This window comes from Lactuca serriola, chromosome 4 (assembly GCF_051521515.1).
Source record: "Lactuca serriola cultivar US96UC23 chromosome 4, Lser_US96UC23_V15, whole genome shotgun sequence".
Taxonomy (NCBI): domain Eukaryota; kingdom Viridiplantae; phylum Streptophyta; class Magnoliopsida; order Asterales; family Asteraceae; genus Lactuca; species Lactuca serriola.
Window position 1 is genome coordinate 60,646,143 of NC_136411.1, and position 16,064 is coordinate 60,662,206.

The following is a 16,064-nucleotide window of genomic DNA, read 5'->3' on the forward strand; positions in this document are numbered from 1 at the left end:
CTCCTTTGGTAAAGCTATAGGGACGACATGTCGTCTCTATAGGTTCATCTATAAAAGCAACTTGTCGTCTCCACAAATACAGCAATAGAGACGACTTGGCGCCTCCATAGATAAACCTATGGAGACACACGTCGTCCTCATAGATGCGGCGATAGACACAACTAATCGTCTCTATAGAAGCATACAGAGTGGGCAACAATCACCCTATAGCAACGGTGTTTCGTCGTGGTTGATACATCTGTAGAGACGACATGTCGTCTCTATAGGTGTGCCATGTCGTCTCTATAGATAACCTTATAAAAACAACATGTCGTCTCTATAGGTATGGCCATGTTGTCTCTACAGATCTGTTCATATAGCTCCTTTTAACCACTATAATTTTCTAAATTCTTAAAACAATAAATTTACAAAATAGCTAAATCGGTAAATTTAATAGCAAAATATTAAAATACAATATAATCTCAAAACATTAAAATATAATACAATCTCAAAACATTTACCAAAACATTCATTTGAAATGTATAAAAGTTTCATAGAATTACAAATACTACCTAATTTAATTTGATCCACTAGAAGTTGGCCAATCGGTCATTTGATCATCATCACTTTGGGCATCATCACTTTGAGTATCATCATTATATATCACTTTTCTGTTCGGAAGTTGTACATGTGAGAGATCAACATTGAATTAAACCGGCAGTGGAGGTTGGGTGTTTGGATTTTGAGACATGAACATTTGTTGCATTTGTTGATTAAACTGTTGACTCAATTGTTGAGTCAACTGAAGAGCAAATGCATTGAGGTCTACATTATTTGTTGAAGGAGCCGGGATATTATAAGGTGCTACATTTTTCACTTTTCGACCAACACCCCGTGTATGACCTCTCCTTTCTCCAAGTACACGAGCCAAGCATTCTAGCTGTTTGACTTTTGATTCATCACCACCAACCTCGTCCAACATTTTCTTATACTCATTTTCAATTTTAACCTACAAAAAAAACAATAAACATACATATAAACATACATTAGTTTTTTTTAACTATAATTAATAAGAACAATAAGTCTAAAATTTCATCATACCTATCATAGCAATCTACTTTTGATATATTTAATGTATTTTTAAATAGCAATATAAACAATCTAGGTAATCCACTTTTAATACCATAATAATATATAAACTTTTTACTCACCCAATCTTGTTGTGCTCGCATGTTGCACCATCCACGACCTTCTTTATAGTGACTATTCTTCCAACCCTCAATATAATTCACCTTTCCTGTTGCTTTTCTCTATATAGGGTTGGAAAAAAAACTATTATTAAGATTTCATATAACTATTAATAAATCCTTAAATAATACTAAAAATAAACTTACTTCCTTAAACCGTTTTTGGGAATAGGGTTCACTCCCATGTGAACTTGGATAAAGTTGTTTTCCTCTGTTCTCGCTATTTTGTACAGACTTTCCCTTCCATTTTTCATTTGTGTAAAGCTTGTCGATAACTTTTCCCCACTCTTTTTCAGACTGTGTCCGTGGGGGATTTCTCTTTACGAAGTCCACATCCTTATAGCCTCCCACTGTATCAAAATGTTCTTTTAACTTCCCTTTCCGACGCCTGTAACACGATGCACAATCACTGTCGATTCCTTGAATCATTTGATTCCAGAAAGGTGCGTCTCGGAAAGCTTCAATATCAAAATAATTCTACAAAAGAAAGGATTATTACACATCTAAAAATTATAAGATTTAAATAAAAATAAAACATTATATTGTATACTTACATGCACTTCGAGATAAACTTTTTTTTTGAATTTTGCAGGGACATCTTTCCAACTTGGATAGTGAAAAGGGACAAATTTTGCAACACTATTTGAGACACACCGTATGTAAACTTGGTAATTGTCTCCACAAAACTTAAATTGTTTTCCCGTAAGTTCAATTTCAAGTGGTAGTGGCCCTTTGTTTTTATCAAACTTTCGTTCCAAATTTATGTTTCGTCCATTCATACGAGTTTTCTTTGGCTTTGCTACATTGACACATGTAATTGAAAAGTTAGTATGTTAAAAATATATTCACTATGAAGACATATTTTATCATAAGTTACTTACATGACTCACAGGATGTCGGGATCTTCTGTGGATGTCGGGGAGGTTCATTCCCACCATCTCCACCATGGCTCCGTGCAACATGTGCCGACATTTCTTTGATTGAAATAAATAATAAAAATAAATTAAACAAATATTATAAGTAACAATTAAAACATTGTAAAAACTATCCATTAAAGATACAAAAACATTACAATACATTCAATCATAATCATCACTAGAATAATATGTGTCTACAGGATCATCATCGTTTTCATCATTATCAATAATTTCGTCTTCTGAAGGGTATGTATCACTGTCTTCCTCATCATCATCAATGAAACCTTCATCTGCTCTCGTTACAAATAGGACAGTTTTGCTTCGACTCATTCTCCTTCCAAAACAAAGCACAATCATTAACACAAGCATGTATAGATTGATATCCTAACCCAATTTTTTTCAGCTTCTTCTTAGCTTCATAGTGTGAAGCTGGAATCGTATTTTCTTTTGGGAATGCAACTCTTAAAAACTCTAAAAGTTGGTCCATGGAACTGTCTGTCCATTTATTGATGGCTTTCATGTGCATCAGTTTTGCTACAAAGTTTAGGGAAGACATCCAACTACAACCAGGGTATAACTCTGTATTGGCCTCTTTAAACAATGCATCAAATTCTGGGTCTAAACCAATTCCTTCTCCATCAGTATTTCCTTCATGTGTATTTTCCTCTTCCATAACATCATCTATTACATCAAACATTTCATTTGTTGTTGTAGTATGGTTTTTAGGAAACCAAATGTTTTCTAAATCCGAAGAAGGATATTCCTCCCCGTGATGAATCCATATACGATATGATTGAAGAAATCCACGGTCATGTATGTGGGCATAAACTGTAGTCACAATTTGTCGATACATATTCGCACAATCTCTACACGGGCAACATGTTTTTCCTTCACCATCGACATGGTTCTTTGCAATCTCTATAAAGTTTCTAAGACCTTTTAGGAATTCTAGAGAGCTCCGATTTGGCAGTGTAATCCAACTCTTATCAATTGTCATAACTGTTTGATTATCAAGAATTAGATTGTATGTATAGTAAATATAAAACTAATTTGTTTTTATTTAGGAATTATTTTTCATATTCTTCATATTATATCATCTTACTTGTATTGCTTTATTTTTTTATAGCATTCTACTTCTACTTCTATTGCTTTATTTTTTTATAGCATTATACTTCTATTATAGCTAAACAACTTGAAGCCTAGTACAACAAAATGAGGGAATATATATTATAGATTAATCCTAGAAACTAGAAACTTAATTCTAAAAACCATACTTGAAAGTTTAAACAAATTACTTTTAGTAATTCAAAAGATCATTTATGAATGTTGAAATGGTTCATCTCTAGTTGTTTATATTTGATCTGATTCAACATACTTTGTGTGCTTAATTCATGTTAAGTTGCATATCATACTTTGATCAAACTACCAATTATAACAAGAAATAGCATTGTACTTTTATTGATTTGATTACTATATCATTATACTTTAATCATTGTTCCCTATTGAATCATCACATGTTAAGGTTATTGCATGAAAATTATTAACATGATGAAATGGATTTACCTACAAAAGGAAATTACTATACATGATTGAAATAAAGAACTCTTACCTCTTTAAACTTGAATTTTCTAAAAAGTTAACTTTGATCGGTAATGTTACTACTCGAGCTCCATGATTTCTTACTCCAAATTCTGCAACAAATTAAATAATCAGATTATACAAGCAAATGATTGGAATCTTACCCCATTCGGTGACTTGTTATCTGTAAACTCTGTCCTAAAAATAAACCCTGTACCAAGAATCTACAAAAACAGAAACAACCAACAAAAATAACCCAATTAAATCTTTTTGGTGTTTGGTTTGTTTGATTCCATGGGATTTGTAATTCCATTCCATTGTTTGGTTGTAAAAGACTATGGAATTTAATTCAGTTGGAGTTCACAAAATCCTTTTTGATTCCAACATTTCATTCTAAGTCCCAAGGAATTCAAATCCAAGCATCTCCTTTTTAAGAATACATATTTTTTCAAAGGGTAATTATCATTGTTTATAATATTTAAAACCATTTATCATTTATATTCATTTAAAAACGAGTAGTTTTGCCACTTATCATTTAAAAACAAAAATATACAAAGGAATGGAACTGAATTCCATTTATCTTAGTTACTTGATATTATGTTATGTTTGCAACACAACATGAATCTACTTAGTTATAGCAAAAGCCATTTAGTTCAAAAGCAATTCTCACAATTCTTACAATTACAATTGAGAATACGATTTGCACTTAATGCATAAAGAACATAAGAAACAGCACTGATGTTAGCATATCTAATAAAGTACTTAGTTACAATTCAATACTGATTTTAGCATAAATTGATTACATAAACTAAGAGCAAAATTCAGATTTCGTACATATATGATACCATCATAGCATAAATTCTGATTCAACTGATTCTGATTCAACCGATTTCAACTGAAAACTGATTTCGTATATAGAGTTCATCTCGACAGGAGGGAGGAGCAAAATCATATAGATCAAAATTCAGATCATCCATTAACACCAACATCAGTTTTTCAACTGATTTTAGAAAAACAATAAAGAATCGAATATGAATATTCATTTTCACATTAAGTCATTCTTTATGTATTAAGTCAAAATGAAACAATAGATTAACCTTAGAATACCAGAATCCAAATAATGTTTTAAACATGATTTGTTCTTGTTGATTAAGTTCTGTCAAGATTAAGTCCATTAAGACAAAAACAGCTACTTAACCCCACTAACATCATTTATCTTTTATCCATTCAGCACTTTATCTTATAAAGCATTTAATGAGGGGAAAATGAGTATTAAAATCTAATCATTTACAAAAACTTTCTATGTTCTAATGACTAATGAGATAAGCCAAATTCCTAATGTTTTACTGAACCTAACAAAACTAACTATTTTCAATTGTGTTGAAAGTGAGATAACATACATATCCTTGTCACCCAAGACCAAAGGATTAATGCCAATGGTACATTGACAGTGAAAGTCAAAAAAGACCTTGCTACACATCAAATTGCACATTTTTTCTTTTGCAGAGAATCAAACAAGACCAAAAATTAGTTGCAGGTGATAGCTGTTAGTATAGTTTATCAGGAATTATGAGGGCGTTTGGTTTGCAGAAAGTGGAAGGAATTAAAATCAGTTAAAGGAATTGGCATTTGAAAGATTTGGAATTGGATTTCTCCAGGAAACGAAATGGGGTTAAATTAGGTTACAATAAGTTATCTGAGCACAACATCAAACTAAACCCTAAATTCTGAGCTTCTAAATCGGTGCTGCAAACATATCTGGGTGAAAAATACCTTTAATCGCAGAAGCGAAATCCACAAAGAAATCAATACTCCAGACTTGAATAACGAATAACTAGAAGGAAAATCAACAGAAAAATTGTTGATGTGGTTACAGTTTATCAGTATTGCATCTTCAAAACGAGAAGCTATGAAAGAAAATCACATTCTAGTTTCAAAAAGAGAATTACTAACCTAGGTCACCGGAGTGAGGCTTGTATTCACTAGAATTTGTAACCGGAGGTGAAATGAAGCCGGTAGTTAGAATCATCGGAGTTGAAGCTAATCATCAGTGGTCTTCGGCAACTAGCATGGGGATCGAGAGAGATGAAGAAGATTTGCAGTGATTGGGAGGTGAGGAAGTCGCAATAGTTATCCCCAAAACGATGTGCAAAGTTCCGACTCGCTTTAACCCCTATTCGATCGATCGATCGAGAAAGAGTGAGATTGTTGATTGAGCGTGCATGAACAAAACGAAGGGGTTGCTCTCGTTATTCCGGGCAAAGAAAGCTATGGGGACGACAAGTCGCGTCTATAGTTATCCCCAAAACGATGTCGTATTTTTATTTCCGTGGAATTATTAAAAAAAAGTCATTTTTATTTTTTTGTTATTTGTTATAGCGATAAGTCGTCTCCACAGATGTTTAATGAACGCGCCAATCCCACGTCATTTCCCGCTTCACATATTGAGACAACATGTCGTCGCTGTAGCTTCAAAAGTCAAAAAAAATCCGTCAACTCTATGGAGACGACATGTCGTCCCTATAGGTAGCCTATAGTGACGACAAATGTCGTCCCTATAGATCTCGTCCCTATAGGTGCTTTTTCTTGTAGTGTAGTTGGTTTTCCAGGTTTATAAATTATTTAAACATTGTAGGATTGAAAACGTTATGTATCTCACTAGGTTTTCCAACATGACTCGCTCATTTTATATATACAGGTAGCGATATTTAGACTGGTGAAGACTTGAGTAGGAAGCAGAGTGATTGAAGAGAAGACTTGCAATAATGTTTAGGACCATTAGGTATTTACGCTGTAACTTATCTAATATATTGATTATAACATCTTTAGAGTTTTATTATTTTTAGACATGTACTCAAAGTTGTTTTAGTGTTCTGGGAATATCCACAATAAAAATATATCATGATTTTAAAGCGTAAATGATATTTTTTCGATTCTGAAAATTAGGAATGCTATACTAATTTTTTTTTAAATAATGAAATTTTCTGAAATTTTTCCTTGAAAGTATAGTAGTAGTTTTATTACTGTAAAAATAATTTAGTGTGCAAATTGATAAATTAATAAAAATGTATTTCTTTTTATAGTTTGCCAATCTACACACCATGTAATTGGGATAAGTAGAGTTTTTTCACATGTAAAAAGAATAATGGTTTAACGATCAAAAAATAGTTAAATACTAAACAGAAAAAATCGTATATTTTATGTTGTGCTTTTTTGTGTATCAATCTATGAAGGCGGATAATTGAGAAATACATAGTTTTGAAAAAAATTTGTAAAAGGTATAATAATTTAATCATTAGTAAATAGTTGTATTGTTAAACCGATAAAATAATAAAAATGTGTTATATTTAATAGTTATTGTATTGTCTCAAATATACACAATCTAATAACATAAAAAACCAGTTGCACAACCTACATGGAATAATAGAGCTTGCATGACATTATCAATTTAAATTATAAAACCTATGTGAAATGAAACTTAGGTGCTATTGTTTTTTTGAAGTGAAATTTTATGAAGTCTGCAGACCAGCTCTGTATCACTTTTGCAACCCTCTGCAGCAGAAGAGGTGAACTAAATGACTGCAGTCTGTAATAAAAAATAGGTTTGTTTTTTAACATCTGTAGACTGCTATAGAAAACTGAAATTTAAATAAACTGAAAATAATTCTCAATACCGAAATTTTAATAATTATAGTCTTAAAACATTAAAAAAAATACTAAAAAGAACATGTCAAAAAAACAAAAACATAAAATTTACAAAAAAAATGTAAAAGAAGCTATCAATATTATTCTAACAAAATCTAATTTTAAAAAACATAAAAAAAAAGTAAATAAATAAATTAAGAAAATATTGCATACGATGTCTACAAAGTTTGTAAGAGAATTACACATGTTAAAAAAGATGCAACAGAAACTGAAAATATTATTAACAGAAACGGTAAAAAATAAAAATCAAAGTTTTATTTAAAAAAAATCAAGTTATAGTAAATTGTGGAAGCTATAAAAAGAAATTGTATCAAATCCACAAATCAAAGTTTAAAAAAAATCAAAGTTTTAAAAAAATTTATACCAAAATTCTAAAATATATCAGTTGGAAAAAATGAAAGATAAAGAGGTCTAAAGAGGCAAGTCAAGTGATGTCTCGTGCAGAACACACATAAATTTTGTAGTTTGAAGCCTTCCAAAAAACAAAATGCTGCGAGAGGGCAAATGCTACGTGTGTGATGCTCCGCGTAACAAAAAATGGTCTGAAGATTTAAAAAAAAAAACAAACAACACTTTATAGTTTTTTGCTGTGACACATTTTGACAGAGGAGAGGCCGAGATGAAAGTTTACAATCAAGTTAGGTGAGGGATGAGGAGGTCTAAACGATGAGAGAGTTTGGATATGGTGATGTCACTAGCTACGACTACTCCTATGTCCTCATCTCTTCTCCTCCCACATCCTTAAACCACCATTGACAAAAGTGTTGTCTCAAATCTTGCTGCAAATCAGGTTCCCATATACGGGATTACAGGTGGATGGAATCCAATGTGGTTTGTGTGAATTCAGTCCATCTAGGTTTTTTGTTGCTTGATTTTTTCTTCTTTAACCTTCAATTAATAATTTTTGTAGGTTTTGGGGAACCATTTGTGGGTTTATCTCAATTTGAAAATAAGTTTATTATTTACGTTTCTTTGTTGGTCTTTGTGTTCTAGTCATTGCATATGAAGTTCTATAAAGTTTTTGTCAAAATCTTACCAAAGAAAATGAGGTTTGCCGAAGGAGGCGATGGCTAAAATAAAGGAGAGAGCATTTGGAGTGGGTGGCCCGAAGAAATGATAGAAAATGTGGAAGTGAGATGATAGGATTCATCTGTAATCTAATTATAATACTAAATAGATAAAAATAATACATAAAAATAAATTAGTAATCTATTTAAAACTTAACAAATTCTGTAATTATTTCAAGGATCAAAGCTGCAAACAAACGTTATAACGTGAATCATTTTTACAAGTTGACCATTTCAATTATTTAGTTATACTTATTGGTAACATTATATAAAATTAAATTATACTTTTATTTGAAAAAGTAAAAGTTTGAAAATGTCAAACCGTCCTGGCTCCCTCACCGTTTGCTGCTGCTCATATTGCCACTTGTTTTCTTTTCGCCATATTTTTTTATCTAATATAATGATACCACATTTACATCATTTTTACTATTTTTTTTGTTAAATAAGTTATGGTGAATAAAAGTTCAAAACTTGGTACAAAAGTCGAGATAGAAGAGCATGTGGGGAGTTCCATGGGAATTTGAACCGGACCATAACCCAATCAATAAGGTCTGGGGCGGTCAGACCGTGTCTTAAGGGCGACCACCCCACCTCACAACACACTCCCACTTTATCCAGGTAAATAGGTTGTTCCATTTTTGGCATCAGCGACAACCGGCTCATTCTCTTCCCATCATTCAACCATATTTTACCCAATCATATTATCCATTTTTTTATTTTTTTTAGTCGTTAGTATTATAGCTTTGGGTAAATTACACTATAGTCCCCATATATATATATATATATATATATATATATATATATATATATATATATATATATATATATATATATATACAGAGAGAGAGAGGAATGATCATTTGAGAACTCAAAGTTTTCCGAGAACCCGACAACTAAAGGTGGAACGTTGGATCAAAAAAATGAAGGGTCGAGATGCAAGGTGGCGTTTTTGTAAATAAGTAGACAAAAAAAGGAGGAGGTGTATCTTAATTAATTCAGTCAGAGGTATTATAGGAATAAAAGTATACTTAAATGATGTAACGCCCGTAGATCAGGGCTAGTTAATTTAGAGACGATAAGCGTCAAAAATGACTTTTTTAGGAAAGATTATTTAGAAGGAGTAATCTTAACTAAGATGTAGTTTATGTTACGAGGTTTCCGAATATATAAAGAACGTCGAAATCCGAGTTATAACGAAGAAGTTATGACCTGTCGAAGTTTCGCGACAGAACCGGCACGACACAACGCGACGTAAATAGTGAATTTACATTAGAGCGATATTTATCCAAAACAATCTAAATGAGAATTGAAGATCTCATCAATAGTACTGCAACGACGGAAAGACGGGCGAAAACGGACGTCAGACGAAGGAGTTATGAGTTTATAACGGAGTTTTCCTGTCCCGGCCTACTAAAAATGATATATAAGTAATATAATTATAATATATTAAAAATAAAGTCAAAATTAACCAATAGATTCTAAACGAGAGTTGTAGAGCATAATCTCACCTTCGCGTCGATATAAAGAACGTCGAAAATGGAGTTCGTATGCGAAAGTTATGAATTTCTGAAGTTCGGGGCGCGAAACCCCAAAACTGTCGGATACCACGACGTGACAAGCAGTGCCACGACGTGGCCAGTCTTCTGACACCTCCAGGAGTCACCCAGATGCAACTTGCGATGACGCATGCAGTGACGACCAAGCCCACGACGTGGAAAAAGGTGTCACGACGTGGCAAGGGCCAATCTTGCCCTATAAATAGATTTGAAGGGCCAGCCAAGTTTGGTTGCTCATTCTCTCATCTCTCACCATATTACCTCGATTTACATGTAAAGAAGTACCCCCGAAGCCCTGATATCATCCCGAGACCCGAAGCGAGTCCCGAAGCCCGAAGATCACGAGAAGTGCAATTCCCGAGCCGAAGCTCTGTCCGCGAGGAGCCCGATTTTTGTGAAGATCTTCCAGATCTACCGAAGAATACTACTTCTGCAAGTCGTAGTGCTGTCTGATCATCTTCTGATCAAGTGAGTGTATAGTCCTTTTCACAAACACGTTTTTAATACAAGTATTGTTTGAATGTATTAAGTATATGTTTTGTGTGAGTGTGTAGTTACTTTCTTCTAACTTATAGATAGGAGTTATTCTCTATGAGATACGTGTTATGTGTATGTGTCTCATCTATTATTTGGAATGTGTATTGGATGAACATGTTATACAGGTTTTAAACTATGTATAAAAGTGTATATTTAAATCTACGAAAATGTTGGGTAGAACATGGATAGATGGGATAGTTGGCGACTATGGAGTTAGCGCTTATTGTATAAACCTTGGTGACTATGGAGTTAGCGCCTACTGTTAAGTAAACCTTGGTGACTATGGAGTTAGCGCCTATTGTATAAGCCTTGGTGACTATGAAGTTAGCGCTAATTGTATAAACCTTGGTGACTATGGGGTTAGCGCCTATTGAGTAAACCCTGGCAACGATGTGACTTCGTGCCTATACCTCATTTCAATCCTTAAGAATGAAGGATAGATGATTCTTAGGGTAGATCCTTAAGATAAATGGAGATAATGGGTATGGGTAATTGGGTTGATTGTTTGATGATTAAATACAATAAATATATTATTGTGGGTTGAAAACCCTATATGCTCACCAGGCTCCCAAGCCTGACCTACTCAGTTTTCTTTTCATTAGAGGTAATGGCACAAGAGTATAAGTTGGTGGACTTGACGAGAGATTTTGGATTATAGATCAGTAGTTATAAATAACTGTTGTAAGGTCTATTTTATACTGTTTATGCTTTTGGTCTGTATCGGAACATGACATCCCGAGATTTTGTTATTTAATGAAAATACATTTCTTTAAAGAAATGCTTTGATAAATTCTTATCACATTTTGTTTTGGGAACAAATTCCGCAACCGTTTTCTTTAAACGATTACTCTGATTTATAAAACAAAGCATAAACAAATCGGTCTTTTCTGGTCGTGAAATTTGGGATGTCACAAATAATTTCTTAAATCTAATATCTGATAAAATAAATTTTCATCTCTCTCTCCTCCCCATTTTCCTCTCTCGCTCAAACCTACGATCCATCCTCTGACGACTCACCTCCGTCGAATTGCCTCTAATCCTTCATCCAATTCCATGCTTTCGATTCGCAAATTACTTCTACTCACACGAATACGGTGAAGATAAACGATCGATTTCTATATCCCAATCGATCAAACTATCATCATCGATCATCAATCTATATGAAATCTTAAATCCCCAAACGATCAAAGTTTCATTGTTATTGAACTCCTTGATCTCACTTTCTTCATAGAAAAAACTCCATTGAAGATGCTTTGATTTTGAATCGTTTATCTTCCATCAATTCATTCCCCGGAGTACACTGTAATCGCTGACTTCATCTTGGCCTCCACTGTGGATTGAAGATCTGAACGAAGAAGATGATCCCTTGTCGATCAAAATTTAGGTATCATCGGTTTCTATTGTTGACTCCTAACCTTTGTTTGACCTTTATGAATTGTTTTTGCCTATTCGTTAAGTTGAACCTGTTTAGTCATTATGTTTTTAAAAAGAGTTAAATCCTTGTGTCGATTGTAGGTATAAAAATAGACAAATGTGTTATTAAAAAATATAGATATTTGTTTGCACTCAACATGTTCGATGAAATGCCTCAATGAGAAATATCACATGTTAACTTCACTTTGACTTCATGAATGATGATTTAATTCCAATTTAGGATTCTGAAGAATTTTTTTGGTTATATATTGAGAAATACAGGAGATATTTTTATTTGTGGAAGATTGCAGCCTTTTGAGCATAGAATATAATGTCGGAAACTAGTCGTCTTCCATAAATAAATTTTCATAATACAATTTAAATGGATTACATGCTCCTCGGGTACATGTTTTAATTTTATTTACTTCTTCTGTCGTCATCTTTTGCTCTTATGATATACATGCTACAACAAAAGATCCTCCTGCTTCATGGTAATTAGTAATATCTATTTGATGTTAGAATTATGAGTAGAAGAGATTAGGAACATGTTAGAATGATGGTTTTTGTCTGGACTTGGTGATGAACAAACTTCCTGTTAGTAAATAGTTAATATAGAACTAAAATTGTTAAATGTGAGCTCCTTTCTCAAATATTTAATAATATTTTTTTGTCAAACAATATTGGCAGGAAGAAATTGAAAGAGGCAAGAGAGCAATTTATTTGATGGGCGCTTCCTTGCTAGAAACATGCAATGGTATTTGACTATATGTTTTGCCTATCAATTCCTACTCATTCCTTTTAATATAATATTAATATTAATATTAATATAAAAATTCAACAGTGAATTCACACAGCCCGTATGGGCAAAGTATTTTATATTAATATTAATATAAAAATTCAATAGTAAATACACATTCTGTTGTACACTTAGTAGGAAATATTGATGGAGATGCAGATGAGTGTGCAGTTTGTGTGGGAACAGGAAAATGTCGTATTCATCGATATATATATATATATATATATATATATATATATATATATATATATATAATTTAGCTCTACCTATATTTTTTAAATGTTGTGATGAAAGAAAATCTATAAACAAAGTTTTAATTTTCAGGTAGAATAATTTTTTTATTTGTATAATCACTCCAAGTCATCAAAGTAAATAGAAATGTTCGTTATGACTTCATTTTATCTCATATGTTGTGTCATCATCCTCTTCCTTTATGGCAGATTCCAAGTAAACTTTATTTGTGTCTTTTTATATTAATCGTTAAAACATTTGATTTTGTATAAATTTTGACGATATTGTAACAAAAATGAAATTTGTGTTTTGAACATTTTGTTAGGAGTTGGTTTCGAATATTGGCTGGTGAGGAAATATATTATTTCTGAAGATGGAGAAGTTGATGTTCGAGTTGCAGTCACATGTATTATCCTGGTTGGTTACTATATTCATTAATTAAACTCATATTTCCAAAAGTGGTTCATGATTTAATGAAGTCTATGTTTTACTTGCTTATATCTGAGGCTTATGTTATCTTTTTCAGAGCACAAAAGGCACCCCTTTGGCAATGGCTGCAGTGAGGTCTTGTTTGGGTGTATACTACATGATCACGAAGATTGTAAGGAAAATGCCATGTAAGATCTATGCAGCCCTCAAAGAGCTCAGCCTTGGTATGATGGAGAAGGAATGGAATGTATCATTCCATTGGAATAGACGATTCCTAAATGAATGTAATTCCTTCCATTTTCTGGAATTTATGAAGAGGAACAATTCTGTTAGCCCTAAAGTTGCTTATGAAACAGCAACTGCTTTGCAGGTACAGTTAGATGAATTTTAATAAACTCAACTATATATATATGAGAAACAAATATCTTGCTCTTTGATAAAACGATTACAAAAAAAAGATTTACTAATTTCCTGTATTTCTTCTTGTAGAATGTATCATTCCATTGGAATAGACGAATCCTGAATGAATATATTTCCTTCCATTTTCTGGAATTTATGAAGAGGAATAATTTTGTTAGCCCTAAAGTTGTTTATGAAACAACAACTGCTTTGCAAGTATAGTTGAATGAATTTACTAAATACAACTATATATATGAGAAACTAATATCTTGCTCTTTGATAAAACTATTACAAAAAAAAAAGTTTGCTAATTTCTTGTATTTCTTCTTACATTTGCAGATTTGCTCTTGATATTGACCTTGATGCTCCAAAAATTAGAATTCCTATAAGATTAAATGCCTCATCAAAGTATAACAGTCATTTTCGTTTGGATTTTGGTCATTTTACGTTGAGGAAAGAGGTATATTTTAATTAATCTTTGGGATATTTTTTGTTCCATCATTGATTTTTGATTCAGTGACCAATAAACTAATCATTTAGTATAATATATACATGAAAATATAATTTTATTGAAGTATTTTGGTTGCAAACTTTACATATGAATTATATGTGATTCACATGTAAATCACATGTAATTTACATATGATTTACACGTAAATCACAAGTGAATCACATATGAATTACATGTGATTCACATGTAAATAACATGTAATTCACATGTGATTCACATTTTAATCACACGTAATTCACATATGATTCACATGTAAATATAAATTACATGTAATTCATGTGTACATCACAAGTGAATCACATGTAAATAACATGTAATTCACATATGAATTACATGTGATTCACATGTAGTTCACATATGATTATTTTGTGATTCACATGTAAATTACAAGTGAATTACCTATGAATTACATGTGATTCACAAGTTAATCACATATGAATCATATGTGATTCACATGTAAATCACATGTAATTCACATATTATTCATATGTAATTCACATTTAAATCACAAGTGAATCACATATTAATTACATGTGATTCACATGTAAATCACAAGTGAATCACATATGAATTATGTCTATATGCACACATGCATTTTGTGTAAGTGTTATTCGTTAATTATTTTTTAAACTTTTCTTATGAATTTCACATTTAAATCTTAAAAGATACAATCACATGTGAATATCACATTATATAATCACATGTGAATCTTACATGATATATACATGTGCGTGTTCTTGCGTTAATCACATTTTTTTTATTTTCCTGTAGATTTTGAAGAATTTTTGGAAAATATTGAAGATGTGAAAAGTGATAAATTGAAGAAAATATGGAAATCTTGATATGAAGAAACGATAACACTGTGAATCTTTGTAGTTTTTTTTATATTTTATTTTGTATCGAATAAAATACTTGTATTATGTTTATAGATTGATTAATAAAAATGAGATTTTTTATAATTTACTTACGAATATTATAGGTTAAGAAATATATATATATATATATATATATATATATATATATATATATATATATATATATATATATATGCATTTGAAAAAATATGCATATATGCACCTAAAAACGTTGATATTTTTGTTAAAAATTGCACTTTTTTATAAGAATTGCATTTTTTTTGAAAAAAAATGCACTTTTTTTTTTTATAAAAATAGCATTTTTTTTGAAAAAAAAAATGTAGTTTTTGTGAAAAAACGCGGTATTTTTGAAAAAAAATGCAGTTATTTTGAAAAAAAAAAATACAGTTTTTTCTAGAAAAAATGCAGTTTTTTTTGAAAAAAAAAGTGCAATTTTTTTTGGAAAAAAGATGCAATTTTAAAAAAAATAAAGTTTTTCATCTTTTTTTGAAGAATTTATGTTTTTTGAAAAAAACTAAAAATATCCATTTTTTGAAAAAAATCAAAATTATTTTTAAAAAAAATTAAGTTCGAAATTTTGAGTTATTTTGTTAATTTTTAGACATTTATATTAATATATTAAATATCACAAAAAAATTAAACATTAAATGAGATTGGTAAGATGATGATCATGTCCTTAACGAATTACTTTTGATCCAACACTCCGCTTTTAGTTCTCGGGTTCTCGGGAAACTTTGAGTGTCAACCGATCTCAACCCTATATATATATATATATATATATATATATATATATATATATATATATATATGTGTGTGTGTGTGTG

At 31.3% G+C, this 16,064-nt stretch overlaps 1 protein-coding gene across 1 annotated transcript; it reads right to left on the reverse strand.

The window, feature by feature from the left end:
• Window positions 1-430: 430 nt before the first annotated feature.
• LOC145100144 (uncharacterized) lies at window positions 431-1,284 on the reverse strand. The gene is made up of 2 exons (XM_079037527.1): window positions 1,191-1,284; window positions 431-988 (listed from the first exon to the last, which is right to left on the reverse strand). The coding sequence occupies exons 1-2, from the start codon at window positions 1,209-1,211 to the stop codon at window positions 689-691; spliced, it is 321 nt and encodes a 106-aa protein (XP_078893653.1). The 5' UTR covers window positions 1,212-1,284; the 3' UTR covers window positions 431-688.
• Window positions 1,285-16,064: the final 14,780 nt, after the last annotated feature.